The 18,002-nt window shown below is 39.4% G+C and overlaps 1 protein-coding gene across 1 annotated transcript in view; it reads right to left on the minus strand.

Moving 5' to 3' along the window:
• Positions 1–18,002, minus strand: part of ADCYAP1R1 (ADCYAP receptor type I) — a 143,532-nt gene that overhangs the window by 10,833 nt on the left and 114,697 nt on the right. The window contains 2 exon segments of the mRNA XM_053989483.1: positions 11,774–11,865; positions 14,348–14,417. Coding sequence (XP_053845458.1) covers positions 11,774–11,865; positions 14,348–14,417 — 162 coding nt within the window.

The raw sequence follows: 18,002 nt of genomic DNA on the forward strand, positions 1-18,002 counted from the left end.
GAAAACCTTAATATTTTAATGCTGTTAGCACTTATTTTCTGCCATTTCTAATTTCAGTAGAGTCACCTCTCTGATTTTAGATGATGTAAAGTGCCCCAGGTATTTAGAGTACAGAATTTATAGAAGCTTTCTTTCCTTTCTCCCTCCCCTTTTATTTTGCAAACTTTATTTATTATCAAAGTAGAGACATTGGTGGAAGGAAAGGGAGAAAGAGAGAAGGGACAGAGGAGGCAGGAACCAGAAAAAAAAATATGAAGGAGGAAAAAAATAGACAAATATAAGAAAATTAATTGAAATGATAGCATGGCTATGAAAACACTGCACGAATCAGGGCAGGATCCTCAGACCTCTGTAGGCACACAGAGAACGGAGTCGGTCACATCTAACTCTACGTGCCAAAGACAGGTTCCAAACTGAACTATCACCTTGAACTCACTCAGGGAAAGAACAGGGACCTCCAGGCTGAGCTGCTCTGTGTGACAGAGACACCTAAGCCACAGGGGATGCTCTGTCTGACGGAGGTGCCCTGGTGTCCCCGAGTGACCATAGACGACGACTGGACTGCTCAGATCGAGCACGAGACTTTAGACAGCTAAAGGCAAACAAGCTGAGTCTCACCGCAAGTGTCCTGGGCAGGGACTGCAGCTGCATCTGGGAGGAAGAGGGAGGGTGCTAGGGTGGAAGGGGAAAGAAAAAGTTAAACACTCCCGGGGTGAAATGAGAGATGGATGATGCGGCTGAAGGTCGCCGGACACCTGGACGTCTCAATGCAAATGAAAGAGAACACAAATCTGAGGCAAAAGGAGTTGTAATTCAATTCTAGATGTCTCAGAGGTGCTTAAGAGGAGGGAAACGAGCATGCTGATCCAGGGGAAGGAGGTTATGCTGCATTATCCAAGTACATCCATCATGAAAATGGTCAGGGTTCTGAATTTAGGTCGCTACCAACACACGGGGAATGATGAGATTTGTGCCTTGTCTCTGAATGTGCTGAAGGGGAATCCTTTGGGAAATCCAGTAAAGGTAGACCTTGATTAATGCAAATTAAAACTGCTCCCTGTGAAGAATCTTTGTGCACCCTGCTTGAGTAATTCTATGTGACCTCACCATGAGTAGGATTGGCAGCTGTGTAGCAGCAGGAGAAGGAATGCAGAAACAAACCAATGAAATAAAGCATTGAAAATACAATAGAAAGTTAACCAAAGTGGAAGTAGAGAGATTGTATGGGAGAGAGAGGAGAAAATTGAAAAGAGGATCCCTATAATATATTATTTATATCACACACCCACTTCCCCCCAGCTGATACTTCTCTAGGCTGGGAGAGATCTTCTTCTTGCTGCTCAGGAGCTGAAGATTCCCTGAAGCTGCACTTGCTTCCCTTCGAAACACCACCTACATTTACAAACCCCCACGCCCTTACACAGATCAGATGGAGCAGTTTGGAAAGCAGAACTTGTTCTGTGAGCAACAAACAGATTCTACAATTCCATCCCACTGCAGTGGCTGCAGCTCTGACCCACTCTGTGCAGGCAGAGCCATTCACCCTCCCATCCAGACAGAGTAAGCCCAGGTGCTCCTCAGCAAAGTTGTCTTTTAGTTGTATCTCCTCTAATTCTTTTAGCTGCATGCCTTTTTCCTTGCTGCCCCATGCCAGCTTGGCAGTGAGGCCATAAAGTGAGATTTACCTGACCTATTTTAAACTTGTTTAAAGTTAAATAAGCTGTATAAAAGGATTTTCTTCTCTGGACCGGGTAGGTCTCTACTGACTGTAGAAGTAGCCCTGCAGGATTAGTTTTTTATTAAACCAGGTAGATCCCCTGCTGTCTTTCTAAAAGTGCAACAAACTAGTGCTCTTCATGGGGGAAAAAAAAAGAAAAAAAAAAGAATGAAACTGTGTCTCTAGCCTTTAATGGAAAACAAATCCCAAATTCTTAGTCTTGGTACCTAGAATTCTACTTTTCCTTGCTATTGCCACCAAAATAAGAAGCTGAAGCTGGATGACTGCTCGCAGATTAATGCTGTGATTAAAAACACACGTTTAACAAACATGAATTTGGTCCAGAACTTTTTGTCCAGTAAATCTGAGCCTTGAGTAGATCTGAGGCTTGAAGATGAAACTGAATGGTCAAAGAGAGCCAAAAATCCTATGTACAGTGCTCATTCTTGGCTTTTCTAATTTCTACAGAATGGACACAAAAAGTAGAACACCATCGCTATACTTGGAGTTAAATAATGAAGAGATTAAGCCTAATATTTGCCTGTGCTCTAGAGAATAAAGCTGGTAGCAGAGAGCAGAATTCTGCCAACAAAAACAACTGTAGCTTCAATGTTCTGTGTCCTGATTCTTGCCCTGTATTAATTCTGGAGCTCCTGTTTTCCCAAGCTGGGTTATTGTCTCTGAGTGCAGAGCACAAATCCAAGCATGCACTGTGGAATAATTCTGTTGGAGGTGCAGTAACATCACTGAGGTGCAGCAGACGATAGAATTAGAAATTAGAATAATGTTCAATGAGAAAAATGTACCGTGCCAAATGAGATTCTTACATAAATTAATATTCTGAATACTTTACTGTTTCAAAAGAAGAATGTGCATATCCAAATCCAAGCATAAATGTCTGAGAATGGGATTTAGCTCATTGTCCTTGAAAGAAAGCAAATGAGCAAAGCCCACAGAGTGTTTATTGTCCCGGGCTGACACAAGAAGTGGATTTTCAAGCATTACAGACAGGTTTTGGCTCCTGTCAGCTGGCAGAGCTCAGCATCACTATAACTACACTGGGTTTATATAATTGGCAGCTCTGAAGCTTCAGTTACACTGTTTTGACTCACCTGCCTTACATGTTCTACAATATCCCTGCAGATTCACGGCACAACAATCTCTACAACTCTCCTTCATGAAAAAAGAGAGCACTGCCTTTGTTGAAAAAACCTGGGCTTGCAGACACTTAATCAGCTGAATAAATCCAGTGTTTTCTTTGGAAATATAAAGAGGAATTACAGCTTGGAATTCCCTCAGTAATGATACAGGTGGGACTAAGACTGGGATATGAACCTTACATGTGGTCCTGTCTTGAGGTAGTTTGGATTTGTTTCAACAACCTTCATTGAGACTTCTTTCTGTATTAAGCCTCTGTAGCCTGGTGGCCTTTGAGGATGTTCTTTTACTCTCCAAGGCAGGCAGAGTTTGTTCTTAGAAATGGGATTACCTGCTTTGCACCACACAGTTCCTTTGACACACAGTGTTAGTCACAAGATCCTCACAAGAAATTTATCTTTCCAGATCAAAAAACCTTCTGCATTGGGACAGCACCATCTTCCTTGTCCCCTCCCTACCTCAGGCTGTGTACTTGCTTGGAGTACATCCTAAAAATTCTCCAGATGTAAAACTAACCCCACTGGATGTGAAACAATGCCAGCTGCTGAAGTGAGACACAAGAAATCAATGACAAGGAGAAACAGAGACACTGGAGGGAAAGTAAATTCCTGTTGTCCTCATATGATAGAGGCAAAAGTGTGAATGGTGGGAAAAACTAAGTGGAAGTCCATGGTTGCTGGTGGGCATTGAGCCTTGGTATAAATTGAAAGCACGTTCAGGATCAGAGATGTCAGAATTATTCCCCATTTCCTGCAGTCTCACATTAACTGCTGCATGACCAGTTGCTTCAGCTCCACCTTCACCTTAAGTAACTGATTCAAAGAATCAGAGGTGCAAATTGATGTGGGGACAAAATAAAATTCAGATCTATCCCTTTCAGTCTAACAGTGCACTCAAACCAGCAAACTTAGACATGAGCAATGCATGAGGAAAAGGACAAACAGCCAGAATGGTCTACTTTGGGTATTACCAAGTTAACACTCAACTTGAAACTCCTAAAAGTTTTTCTGATTCTCCAAACCCATTATTTTTCCCAGGATCTAAGCAAGCTGCTCTGATAAAAGAACCTGCACCCAAATCCATGGCTAATTCAAAAAGCCGAGTTGCCTTGGGCACTGGATATTCCCTATCCTGCTGATCTCCATGACAACTGAAGCATATCAATACACATCAAAATTAAATTTTTCACTCTGACCAAGTGCAGTGACTTCATAACCACATTTGAGATCCATTCTGCATTTTCTTCCTGAAAGCCACCTGAATTTTGCTAATCAGGAAGCTCCAGCATGTGGCAAAATTTACAAGGTTACAGCAAATTTAGTGACGTGCAACCACTCTGCCTTTACAATATGAAGCTTTCTATTGTGCACATTGCTAAAGTATTTGTGGCCTTTTAACCAGCAAGGCTGGAACAATTTTAGATATCTAAAGTGTTTCAGACAGCACATGTGTGGGCAAAATCCTGTATTTACACAGGCACCCTACAGATGCAAGCACTTACATATAAATCCCTCTGGCTTGAGCCTCTGGGTGTTCTGAGTTATGGCAATCAAGCCATGATGGCTTTGGTACTGTCTTTGAAAAGTGTTTATATCTGAAATTTCCAAATACATGGCGCTAACATTTCAATGGGACTCACAAAACACTGTTTAGCCTTTTTTTGGTGCCTCAAACTCTGTGGAAACAGGGCTGTTAGGGCTAATCCAACCCTTGATAGAACTGTTGAGAGTGCAGCAAGCTTTGCTGTGTTTTCTTAAAAAATATATATATATAAATAAAGAGAATTGCAGTGTTGGATAAAACCTGGCATTATTCTCTCCCTCACTAACCTGCACACATTCTTGATCTTTCAAGAGAAGGAGCATCTTTTAGTGGCTTCTGTTCTAATGCAAAATTGCTCTATTTCAGTTCACGGCTTGCTCTTGTGACAGATGGGGGGACAAAAATCTATGTTTTGCTCTTTTAGGATGCAACTTGTGGATAAAGATCTTTGTTCTTTAAGGCTGCCACAGATCATGGGGCCAAGGAGAAGTTTTAAGTCATCATTAGAGAATTCTTACACGTGAAACCCATGCAGATTTCAAAATCTCATGAGTTCATCAACAACAAAAAAATCACCATTGTATCCTTTTGTCTGTCTGTATATACATTTAAACCATAAAATTTCCTGTGAAAATGCCTTACAGCCACAGAAATAGTGTTTAAAGACAAAGTCAGCCTATTTTTCAATACTACTGCAAGAGGAAAAGGGACAGGAGTCAGCCTCCACCACACAGACACCACCTGCGCAGGCCAAGGCCTTGCACCCTAAAATCTGCCTTCTAAAGATTTCCAAATAATAGAAGCAGAACCCTTTTTCATGTTGCATTCATCTCGGGTGGTGTTGTAACAACAAGAAATAAGATTTGTGATCCATGATTTCAAAATCAGATCCTACCAAAGCTCTGGTCAGGTGCTTGTATATGATTGGAAATGGAATGGAATTTCCTTTATAAATATTGATTTGCTCTTTTGGAATATTCCTCTGGCTGGTGGCCCATGAGATAACAAAACCCCTTTCCAGGCAGAAATAGTTTTAGGTCTAATCTCATCATTTAAATAAGAATGTAAAGGATGTACTGGATGATAGGACAGTGTTGAGGCTGGGAAAGTAGATTTGACAACCAAAAGTTCACCTTCCTGTCCTTGCCACAGGCACCTGAGGGATTCAGGTGCATTTTACCCTCAGTTGTTCAGTAGCAATAACAGCTCCCAGGAACATTATAAACACACTAAATATTCTGTGCTGTTTGATTTTCCAGCAATTGAAACCACAGATAGGTAATCAAAGCAGAATAGGGTTTTTGATTATTTTATCTGAAAATAAATAAATCCCTGTTAATTACACTCGTGCTAATTATGGTACATAGCCTGCATGATCTTACATTCCTAATGAGTACACTCAGATTTTTTCCAATCCCTACCTGAAAAGATTGGCACAAATGAACACCCCCATCCTTTCCACCTAAAACTTCCAAAGTAAAAAACAACAACAAAAGAAAACCAAACCAGCACCCAAAGTAATCATTTTCCTTGGGCAATGCAAATGAAAAATATAGTCGTGAATGAGCACATTTTTTCTAGAATTTTAAATAAAGAAATCAAGAATTAGTGTTGATCAAAGCAGCAAGTATCTACTCCCCTGGCATTCCTTAGAAATGAGCACTAGGTCCTTGCTGATCATGCACTGACAAAATGACCATCATCTGTGTTTCCCAGTGGAAATGGGATCATGCACTGACAAAATGACCATCATCTGTGTTTCCCAGTGTATTTTCCTGTGGTGGGAAAGGATTAACCCAAGGACACGAGTTCCTTTTGTTGCTGGGTCGTTGGGCGTCCCAGCACCCAGCTGGCAGTACCTGGGGGTCAGAAATTGCAGTGCCCTCCTAGAGAGCACACTGTCCATCCACCATCTGCCACTTGCTTGCCAAAAAATCAGCCTTTTGGCACCGAGACCCTGTCAATAATTACCAACTCTGGCAGTCTGAGCACTTGCAGCAAGACAAAGCGGTAGCAGAATGAATCACTGCGTGTCCAGTGACTTTGGAGGTGAATTTTAGAGGAGTGTTGTTTACCAAAACATCTGGGTTACAACATTGCTTTTGCTGCCCTAAACCCTCTAGGTTGCACCATAGGTAAAATCATACCTACCTATGATATATGCCATGATTCTCCTTTCTTTCCAGCAAGATGCTGATTGGAGGAATGACGTAGACCTGAATTAGCTAGATATATATGTGGGGTTTATTTTCTTTTCATTGAGCTTTCAACATGTGATACAAAATTTATGAAGAATCTGTCAAAGCAAAAGCAGAAACAAGCTTCCCCCTCCCAAATTATACCAGTCGTGATAAACTGGAAATCATAATAAAATTAAAAGAAGAATTTTTTTTTTTCAGTTATATGTGCTTGATACTTAAAAATGAATGAAAAAACAAAGATTTGATGGAAATGTGTGGGTCTTTTTAATCTTAAGGGTTATTCCAGCATGCATCTACATCATGCACCTACTAAATATAGTGGTGTTTTATGGTAGTGATGCTGATGGTTTTCTCTCTAGAGTGAATATTTCAGCAATGCAACAATGCTTGTGGAAATAACAGTGTGAATTTAAGCTTTGTGTAGGCATTTCTCTATAAATAAGCTGGTTTGTTTTTTTTTTTTTGTTTTTTTTTGTTTTTTTTTCTGGGAGGGTGATATACTCCCTCTACAACGACTTGGCCAAAACCAGGATGTCTGAAAAGAGATTCTGACATACCAGGTTACACACTGTTGGCTGGATTCTTCATGGTAAAAACAGAGAAGTCTTGCCAGATCACTTTATTATCCATTTCCTAAAATTCCAGGGAAGAAACTGACAGATGATAAATCCAAGCAAATAATGTGGGCCTGATGGGCTGCTCTGTGTGCTGAACCAGCCACTGTAGGGTTATGAATATGTGTTTGTAGTGCCCAGGACAGTGAGATCCCATTTAATTCGTGGACTCCTGATGTGTTGCTCCTCGACTTTCAGCATATGTGGTAACTTATCCCTAAATAATCTGCTACTTTTGATGCCTCAGGTTTTAGCTTTTATGTTTTTCAGATTCTGTGCTGCTTTAGTGTGTGGGTCTGAGCTTCACATCAGGGGATGCTGAGGTCTCTGCACAGAGCAGGAGACAAAACAATTCCTGCTCCAGCTGGGCACCAAGGACAAATGATCCAAATCTCAGGCCCAAGAGCACAAACAAGGTGGGCTGGAGAGAGAAAAACAAGCAGGATGGGAGTGCATGGGCTAAAGCTGGAATGGGACAATGAACTGCAAGGTGCAAATGGAGCAGAGCTGATCCCAGTGAGAGCCCCCGGGAGCGCTCGTGCATTTTGGGACCATTTTGGTTGATCTTGGGTGCAGCCCTGGCTGGGCTCTTGTGCTGCCCAAGGTGGATCCATGGAGGCCTTTTAATAAATCCCTACTTTATTCTTTAGCTCCATCTAGTCTCTGTTTTAGGTCAGCCTTCACTGATATTTGCAAACTACAATTGAAAATTGTTAAAAATCAGGGACTTCTTTCTGTTTGGAATCACGTTAATTAATTTGTAACGGGATGAAAAATACAGGCACCAATTCAAGACATGGTCGTTTGTTCTGTGAGATTAAATAGGACATGCCACAAGGGGGAATGGCTTTAAATGGAAAGACAGTATGTTTAGATTGGATATTAGGAAGAACTTATTTACTCTGAGAGAGGTGGGGCCCTGGGACAGGTGCCCAGAGAAGCTGTGGCTGCCCCTGGATCTCTGGAAGTGTCCAAGGCCAGGTTGGACAGGGCTTGGAACAACCTGGGATAGTGGAAGGTGTCCCTGCCCATGGCAGGGGATAGCACTGGGTGATTTTAAGGCCCCTTCCAACCCAAACCATTTTACGTGTGTAACCATGGGACATTCCTGCTGTTTATTTCACCAGCTGAGGTGAGAAACCTGCCTAAACTTCGTTAATAGCTGTCTTAATTACTCTAAGAATACGATCAATAGCTCTTTATGCTTCCCCGCCTCCTGGGGATCTCAGAACTTGTCCCTCAGATAAAAATCTATTCCATTTGCATTACTGATCTTGCTTTGGTTCAATGCTTAATTTGGCAGAATTATTCAGGAGGACTGACACAAGATTAACTGAAACCAGACATGTTTCTAGAAAAACATCTTAACATCTTTGGCACTCCTCAGACTAAAAAGTAACTCATGGTTATGATGACTATTGGGAGGACGTGTGAAAGAGTCTTAGAAAAATAACTCAAAATAATAATAGAATTAAAATGAACATTAAAGGGATGTCTTCTATGCCTTTTTTGAATTCCTACCTCAGCTGCTTAGACATTTTGATGAATCTGTATTTTAGAGATCCCCAGTATTTTCAGCAGTAAAGAGGAGTTCCTCTTGAAAACATCAGTGAAAAAAAGATGGAGTGATTGCTCTCCCAGAACCTGGTTGGATTTTGGGGTCTCAGCAGCATGCAGGCAGCTCCAAGGGAAACTAAAAGCATGAGGTAAGGCTGGGGAGGCATGAGACTGGTGATGAATGACTGAACATACAAGTGGGTAAAATGGAAGTTTATAACCACCGAAGCACTTGGCCACTCCAGGAAAATTGTGAGGAATTAGCAACGTCTTTCCAAGTTTTTGTCAGCTAAAGGCAAAGGCTGTTGCACACAATGATCAGGTTGTTTAGAGAGGAAGTCTAGATTTTTTTTTTAATGGGAGTAAAGCCCTGGTAAATGCACAGCAAATGATACAAATGATTGTTTGATTTATTTTAAGGTAAATCTTAAATTCTCCAGTGGCTACACTGCATTAATTAAGCCTCAGTTCCCCTGCAGTGCTCTCTTCTGCCATGGTCCTGTCATAGCTCCCAGCCAACTTCTCCAGTGGGAGATTTTAATAATGAATGCACAGTGATAGCAATATATGATTAATCTTTGAATTTAAGCCCATCCCCGGGGCTTTAAAAATCAAATACAGCCTTAAGTGCTTTGCAGAACCATCACCACTGCGTCTATGAAGTAGAAGAGGTAGATTTTTCTAACAAAAATAGTCATTACAAGGACTTGAACTTAAACATGTATCAAACATATAAAAAATAAATCCTGCTCAAAGTCAGTAGCCAAGGTTTTGGGGTCTTTCATTTTCCTTTTTTTTTGATGATGGAAGTACCAGCTGTCTAAAGGGTTATTCCAAAAAATGGAGGACTGATATTAGAATAAATCTCAATCCCTGCTGCAGATCCATGTGGTATTACTTTCAGAAACAGGCTGAAAATCCTTCCTCAACGTCATCGTTCCTCACCTACTAAAGGAAAAGTGCTTAAAGATGTTCTGGAATAAAGATCTGGATGAGGAATTTGGTCTGATGGAATGATGCTACAATAGGTTGAAACAACAAAATAGAACATGGAAAATGCTTAATATGAGCCACAGTCTAAATGTGAGATATTTCAATATGGTGACAGAACCAGATTATGTTCTATTGTCTTCCTTACAAGCTCCCTTTTTACAGGGTTTGTGTGCACAAATATTGACTCTGTCTGGTATATATCTGCACAGAATTATCAATTTCATTCCTTTTTATCGTCCCTGTGTGAACTTTGCTGCTGTCAAATCTGTTTGGATAAACAACACTCCACTCCATAACACATACATCAATGCGAGATCGATTTATACACACCCGGTTATAAAAGTTGCAAAAAAACATGAGAAAAAAATAATGGCAGCGAATGGAACAGAAAATATGATGTTTTCTCTTGCTTTTGGTGGCTAACTATACACATAGGAAAAACACCAGCAAAACCCAGTCACCATATTGATCCAAGATGACAAGGGATGTTTGATAATCCAGTTAAATCTTTGGAGTCTGTGGCATGCTTTGCTTCATACGTGAGATGTGCAGCAGACACCCAACATGCACTTAAAAATTCAGACTCAGAACAAGCTCTGCACATCTCAGGTGTTAATTAAAATCTAAGAACTCAGGGATGGCTTCCCAGCAGAACATCCATGGGAAGCCTCATGCAAGCCCTAGGCAGACCATGCACAAGTTAACCTAGTCACTAAGTCTCATCCTCAGTTGTATTTCTGAGGTAAATCCACCCACAGAATCAATTTAAAACATTATTTTTGGCTGTGGAAACATAGTTTAAACCAAGATGAAAGAGGCAGTGCCTTCAGTAAGTGGATGCCTAGCTACAGACATGAAAATTGAGGCAGAAAATATTATTATTTAATACAAATCTAAACTAGATAACAGGGGGGAAAAAAGAAAAATAGGCAGCTGGAGGACATATTTTTCCCTGAAAAATGTCATTTGGATGGATGACATCATTATACTATAATTGAGGTTACTTAGGGTGAAACTAAGCAGTGGGTAATTGTATTTGCTACCAAATAAGCATCTCTTACTTTACCCTAACATCATTTGGTTTTATTTAAGGTGTTCATAGCTTGCCTATTTTCATCAGGAATTTAGTACTAGATTAAATAGTCCTACCTGTGTCTATGTGTGCAAGAACACACACAAGCTCACAAAAAAAAACCCAAAACCAAATGTGTGTGGTGTTTAGGCCAACACCAGACGTGCTGCCCCTAGTTATTCCTAGTTATTCCAGAGGATTATATAATTTTAATATGAAGAATGACTGCATGCACAAAAAAAAATGATGACAACCACTTCAACTGCCCAACCTCTGCCATCTTATGTGGTGGAAGCTAATAAAAATGATTCCAGTTTAAAAAAAACATATAAATCACCAAGCTGCAAACATCTAGAGGAGAATTTTAGGATTCATGTGCATTTTAAAACAATTTTAAGGGGGTGTGTGTGTGAAATGTCTGGCTTAAGTGGAATGCATTTAAGTTTACAAGAAACATGGACATAAGCATGTCTAGGGGATCTGCCTACACTATAATTCAGCCTAAAGTCAATTAAACCTTTTCACCAAATCTCATTGATTTCAGTGAACTTTGAACCATGTCCTGGAAGTTATGAAGCACAGCAAAGCATCCCATGAGGATAACAATTTTTATACCAATATGTTAATTTTCAGATAACTGACATGTAAAAACCTTAGATTTGGGATGGGTTTAGTTTTAATCTTGTATTTATGCTTATTTAATGGGCCTTTTAAAGAAATGTGAAAGCTGGCATTAAAATGCACTTACACAGCCGATGGATTGAAAAATTAAAGTAAAAGTCAACCAAAATAATTTAATAGGCCTTGCAACTCTTTTCAAAAATCAACCTAATTCAGCTGAGGTTTCTTTTTTACTTTGTGGGTTTTTCCTATGTGTATATCAGTAATTTAAATTGATTACTGCTTTATTTGTACTTACAAGTAAATGCTGGATTCATTGCCTCCGATGTCAGGTGACTGGAGTTTCTGCACAAGTATCACAATTATGCCAATAAAAAGCACAAAGTTTATCTGGAGGAAAGAAAAAAAAAAGGAAAAAATTGTTACAATGACATACTTTTGCAAAGTATGAAAATGAGACATGCTGGTTACATTCCCTTTTCCTTCTCCAAACTACAGTCTAAAAGTTTTACAGGATCAGGAGAAATGGGGAAAGTTCACAAGGGTCTTATCCCCTTTGCTGCAGCTAAAATGAGGCAGAATTTCTGCAGTCTTAAGACAAGAGAAGAGAAACATAAATGGAAAAATTTCAAAATTTTTTATTATCAACCAGTGCAGAGTAAAAAGAAAGATCCTTGCACAAAAAAAAAAAAAAAAAAAAAAAAAAAAAAAGGAGGTCATAAAATAAAGAACTCCAGAGTAAAGGCATTTTTAACTCCTGTTCTCTGACCAACACACTTCTCAGTTTAAGAGTTTCTCTCTGTTTTAAAAACCTGGAGAATGATAAAATTAGTTTATTTCAATGCTTTGGCTCGAGATGAGGCTGTCACCAACTCCCCAGCTTCTTAGAGCCTGAACAGTGGAAATTTAAGTTGTTCCATTATAAAGTCTCCTAGAGGGAGACCAGGAACTGAACATGAGCATCAGCATCAGTCTCATAATCTGAAGGTTGTGAATTTGATCCTTACATGGGACACCATTATAATGTTGGTTTTTGGTTTTTTTTTTTGGTTGAGATTGGGATTGAAAGTACCTGAAGATATTTGACTCAAATGTTTATTTTTTCTTATTCATGTTACAGTCTCACAGGTCGGGAGTTCTGTAGTATTCTACTAACAAGGTATAAAATGGTTAACTATTTATTGTTATAAGGTTTTTTAAGGTTAAACTATCTAATTAAGAAATTAAATTTAAATTAGTTTCACTTATAACTTAATGACTAATCACTCAAAGTCCACAATGCGGGCTTTTCTGTTTAATTACAAAATACTACTCAAACTTACAGAGAAGAAGGTGAAGAAGGACTGGTGTCTGTTTTAAAACTTCTATCTTGTTCTATATATATTACTATATTCCAAAACCCCAAACTCTAAGTATTCCACCTTGTGATATTACACACTTCTAATTAAACCACACACTTGTAATCCTAGTGTCATCAATCAATTTTGGAATCTTTTTCTACGGTTTCATGTCAAATGTAGTGCTTTCTTGGGAGTACAGAAAGTCTAAAATTCTTAGCATCTAGAACTCTAACATCTTCCAGCAGTTTCTGTCTGATCTCAGGACTACAAAGGGCTGGAGAAGCCCAGCTGTCCCTTGCTGGTTGTTCGGTTCTTTAATGCCTTTGACAGAAACCAGGTTTAACTGATTCCCCAAGCAGAACATGATCCTTCATAGACTGTGCCTGCAAAACACAGAAATTCACACATGGAAAAAAAAAATCTTGGATCATTAAACCATCTCTGTTTTGGTGCTGAAATTGGCTGAATTTCCTTTCATTTATCTGACAGTTGCTGGACTTTACAGAGCTGTCCAAAGATTTCAAAGGAGAAACACGAAACCTGATAAAACTTCCTGTTTCATTGGTTACCTGTGAGCTGGATGTCTGAATTCCCACAAAACCCACTGCAAACCTGCTTAATTATGTCTGTGGAGTGTGGAGAGCAACTTAGAATACCAGAATGAGACACTTACATGTGGCAAGGATTTTCAGGTGCCACTGACCATGTTGTCCAGGGGCTCAATTTATTTTCCTAAATGCAGGAGCCCAACAGCATTTTAAAATTCTTGTATTATTTGGAGCACCAGAATATCTCCTTCTCTTCAGATATTCAAAATCCATCTGTACACAATCCTGAATTATATGTTCTAGGGAATCCTGTTAAACAGGGAGGTCAAACTAAATGACTTCCAGTAATTCTTTCCAATTTTAGCTATTCTGTGAAGCCCAAACAGGGCACTTTGGAACCTCTCAGTCCTCCCTGTGCATGTATCTGACAAAATTTGAGCCAAATCCAAGAGTTCCATCAATTAAAGAGAGCTCAGACACCTTGCTGGCAATATAGCATCCTGCACTATGACCAAGTGCTATTTTAAATCTAATATTAGATAAATAAATGTAGCTGTGAAGTTAATCCCATTCAGCAGAGTGCATTTTCCTGGTCACTGATATTTACTATTGTTTTAGATACCCTGGATTATCCCATTTGGCCTTCAGCTGCCACCCCAATTGGCCCAGAATTTCCATATATCCTATGACACCTCTGCCAGCCCCAGACAAATGTTCCACATGCTCTGGGGTCTTAATTATAGCATTTGTGTCTGTGTCTAACTGAATAACTCCTTTGCTTGCAGGCAGTGCTCCATCATTTAATTTATATTAATCCTTCTTAATAATGAGATTCCTTGGCTCTGTGGGTGGCAAATGATGGAAATTCAGAGAATTTGCCCACCAGTCCAGCACAGGGGTGCAGCACAGTTTGTAAAATATTTGAAGATGTTTAAATTTGTCCTCAGGAGAGCTGAGGAAGTGTCTTCTCCAAGAGCTACTCACCATGATTGACCCAACCACGGGACCTTTGATCACCCACCACAAGGCAGTGTTGTCATTCATGTCCCAGCAGCTGCAGTCGTTGAGGAAAGAATGGGATGGGGAAAGAGAAGGAAAGAAAACAAGACATAACAATGAAATTAATGAACTTACAGCTGTTTTTAAGGGGGCAGAATGTGAGAGATTGGTTTCGCAGCTAAATTATTTTATCTAAGTTCAAAGGGATAGTTCTTTCTCTTATTGCAGCTTTCTTTTACAGCCTTTCCACAATCATTTGGAAGTGAAATAAGTATTTTTTGTGGCAGTTTTGATGGTATTCCTGTTAAACAGCTTAGATATTTTGGAAAAACCCTTTAAGTGTGTTTCTGTGTCTATAATACAATTGTTAAGTTGTCCTTTAAAAAAAAAAAAAAAAAAAAAAAAGAGATACATCAATGGATGGGGATTTTTTGATGGTTATTCCAAAGTTTGATGTCTCACTCACACAAGGATTTTTACACATTTCCAGTACAACCAGGATCCTGGTTGTATTCACATATCAGAATGATTTTCCAGTCATTTGGCAAGTCCTATCCAGGATTCATCTGAGAAGGATCAAATACTGGGCAACAGTTGGGGTCAGCTCCTTTGTTAAGCTGTTGCTAGTGAGTAATCATACATAAAATTACATTTCTACCCCAGAGTTTAAAACTTTCCTCTGAAATCACCAATGGATTCTGCAGAAGGTTATTTCACACAGGTGCACTTGGACATTCAAATATATGGTTTATATTCATAGAGAGTTTTAATGTTTACATACATTTTTAGAGCTAGAAAACCAATAATAATGAAAATAATCGTATTTTCCAAGTCCTGCTACACTATTATAATGACTACTATTTATTATTGAGAAATGTCTTCGTGACGTTTTTAAGTCATCAAGAATTTCTCAACTAAAAATTTTCTTTCATTTGCCTCCACTTTCTTCCCCTGGTTTTCTCCCTAGAAAATATAAAATCATGGAAATCTGTCTAAATTGTACTTGCAGTTCTGAGAAGGAGTTTTTCCTTCCCGCTGGGAAATGAGCCAAAGTCCCAGCAGAGGCTGTCATGGTGCATTTGTCAAATGCCAAAGAACAATTGGGAAGAACATACAGGAATAAAACACTGCTGGTCTCATGAGAGCTTACTACAACTTCAGTGTCATTTAAATGGTTGTGTGGTAGCATCTGGGGGAAAAGTGAAAATCTTTAAACAAAACTATATGCATATGTAAAAGTGAGGAGGCAGAGCTAAAATCCCATCAACAAAGTGTGTGTGAGAGAAATCCCAAATGGCTGAGTGATGCCTGGTTCAGAAATTTCATTTAAACTTATATTTGCAGTTGAACAATATTCATTCTTTTCATTCTTTCTCTCTTTCATTCTTTTCAGTTGAACAATATTTATTCATTTCAGATGGACAATATTTTATTGGATTCCCATAAACCAACATACAAATAAGGATTTGTGTGGTACAGCTGGTGAGAAGTGGGAAAATTTACACAGAATTATGCAATTTTGCTTCTGTTTGCACAGCATGGAAACCTGAAATCACCCACAATCTAAGGGGCTGATGACTGAGATTTCCAAGTACAAATTAATATATCCTAGTTATCTCACTTTGGATGCCCAACTTAAAATATTTGAAAGGGGATAAATGCTCAGAGGGATCTCCTCACCCATAGTCAGGAAATCAGGTTTTTAGTCAGTAATCAACAATGGTATGGACCTAAAATCACCAATTATCTTTTAAATTCTTTTTATGCATTTATAACTTAGGTGCTGTCTAATGAAAATTACCCATTATTTGCAGAGCTGAACCTCATTATGATGGACATTAAATCTGCCCTGAAAATCTTTAGTGAATTGAAAAATGTTGGAAATCTGGGCAAATTATTAACTATTAATTTAGCTGTAAAAGTAGATATTGATGTATGGCAATTTGTCTGTGTAGGAAAGAGGAATTACAGGGATAGGAATCCACCTCTAATTCCAGTTATCTGGACTGTAGAGACCAACAGCCCAGTTAATTGTCCCAGAATCTGGTTTGGACAAAGAAGACCTTGGAGGTTGTTTTGGGTTTCTTTTTCTCACACCAAGGTACTTTAAATGTGCACTCTGGGGTGATACATCATCCCCTACAAATTCCTATTCCTAGACCTCTCTGTTTTTTTTCTTCTCTTCTTCTTAGACCTTTTCTTCTACTTCAACCACTCCCCCCTGTTTTTCCAGGAGCTCAATTCCTAACTTCCACCTTGTAGACGTCAACAATGAATCAGATCAATCTCGCACAGATTTTTTTCAAGGACTTTCAAGGATGTCCAGTCCCTGTGACACGTGCAGGATAAACGAGGGGGAAGGAACCACCATCTCCCCCCCAGATAAAAAAAAGCAGGAATGTACAACAGAACATTTGGAATTTTCTGCACCATGTAAACAAGCTCCCTAATTTCTGTCAAATGCTTCCCTACAGTGCAGGATGAAAATAAATTATTCTTGTTCAGGATGGATGAAGGGAAGGGAGCCAGGGGGATGGGGATGAGATGTGATTTCCATTTGCAGAGGCCAGAGGCTGATCTCTGGTGCACGTCTGGAATAACTCCACTTAAATCAGGAGCAGAGCTCTGGATCAACAGACAGCTGCATTTATCTCCTCAGTCCTGTCACTTACAGTGATGGAAATCAGGAGCTGAAGTCGAGGGAGCTCTGCCAGTTTTATAAGGGACAGGCAGGAGGGGACTCAGGCTCTGAGCCTGTATTTCAGTCCATGCCTTTGCCACTGTGGTTTTCCAGTTCAGTAATTTCCACAACATTTTCGGACTCATGCTGGCTTCTCCCCCACTCCCAGAACAATGCTGGCTGATTTTTAAAAAGTAACCAGTGAGACTCTCAGCTAGAACCTCTCTAAATGTTTTGCATGCTAAATAGCTCCTCTAAATAATAGGAATGTTTTTGGTTTGTTTTGTTTTTCCTTGTGCAAGACATTCTCCCTACCTGCAAAATGCAAGAGGTGTTTGGACTTGTAAGATAAATTAGTGCTTTCAGGGCCAGTGCTGCAATCCTAATAATGACACAACAGGGGTTTCTGGCTTGTTTTGCATGGAAATAAATGATTTAATTTGTCTTAATGTCAAAATAGAACATTAGGTCACAGCATTGCCATCCCCAGTGGAGGAAAGGCTTTATTTGCTTTCCAAAGAGAGTCTGAAAGAACAAGGATGAAGAAAACCTGACAGACCAATGAGTTTTATGGAAATTTTGCATGGAGGTATTTCCAGTATTAGGCAAAATTAAAGCATAAGCCTCAATGACTTGAAAATGGGATTTCCAAGGCATGGAGTGCCTTTCCCTCAGTTTTGTGTTTTCGAAAAACCACTGACTGATTTTTGAAATTTTACTCAGTCTGCCTCATTATTTCTTACATTTCACCAGACTCAAGCATAGCTCTCAAGAAAAATCATTGCCAAGTTTGTCTTTTCAGGGTGTAAATACACATCCATTCCTACCTGCCACACCTCCTGCTCTATACTATACTACTCTATACCTCTATCTACTATAGGAGTAGATACTGACTACCAAAAAAGCAGGTCCAGTTCTGGGAGCAGCTTTTCCTTCTGGTCCTTCAGAACAAGATATTTA

The sequence above is a fragment of the Vidua macroura genome, chromosome 1 (assembly GCF_024509145.1).
Source record: "Vidua macroura isolate BioBank_ID:100142 chromosome 1, ASM2450914v1, whole genome shotgun sequence".
Lineage (NCBI taxonomy): Eukaryota > Metazoa > Chordata > Aves > Passeriformes > Viduidae > Vidua > Vidua macroura.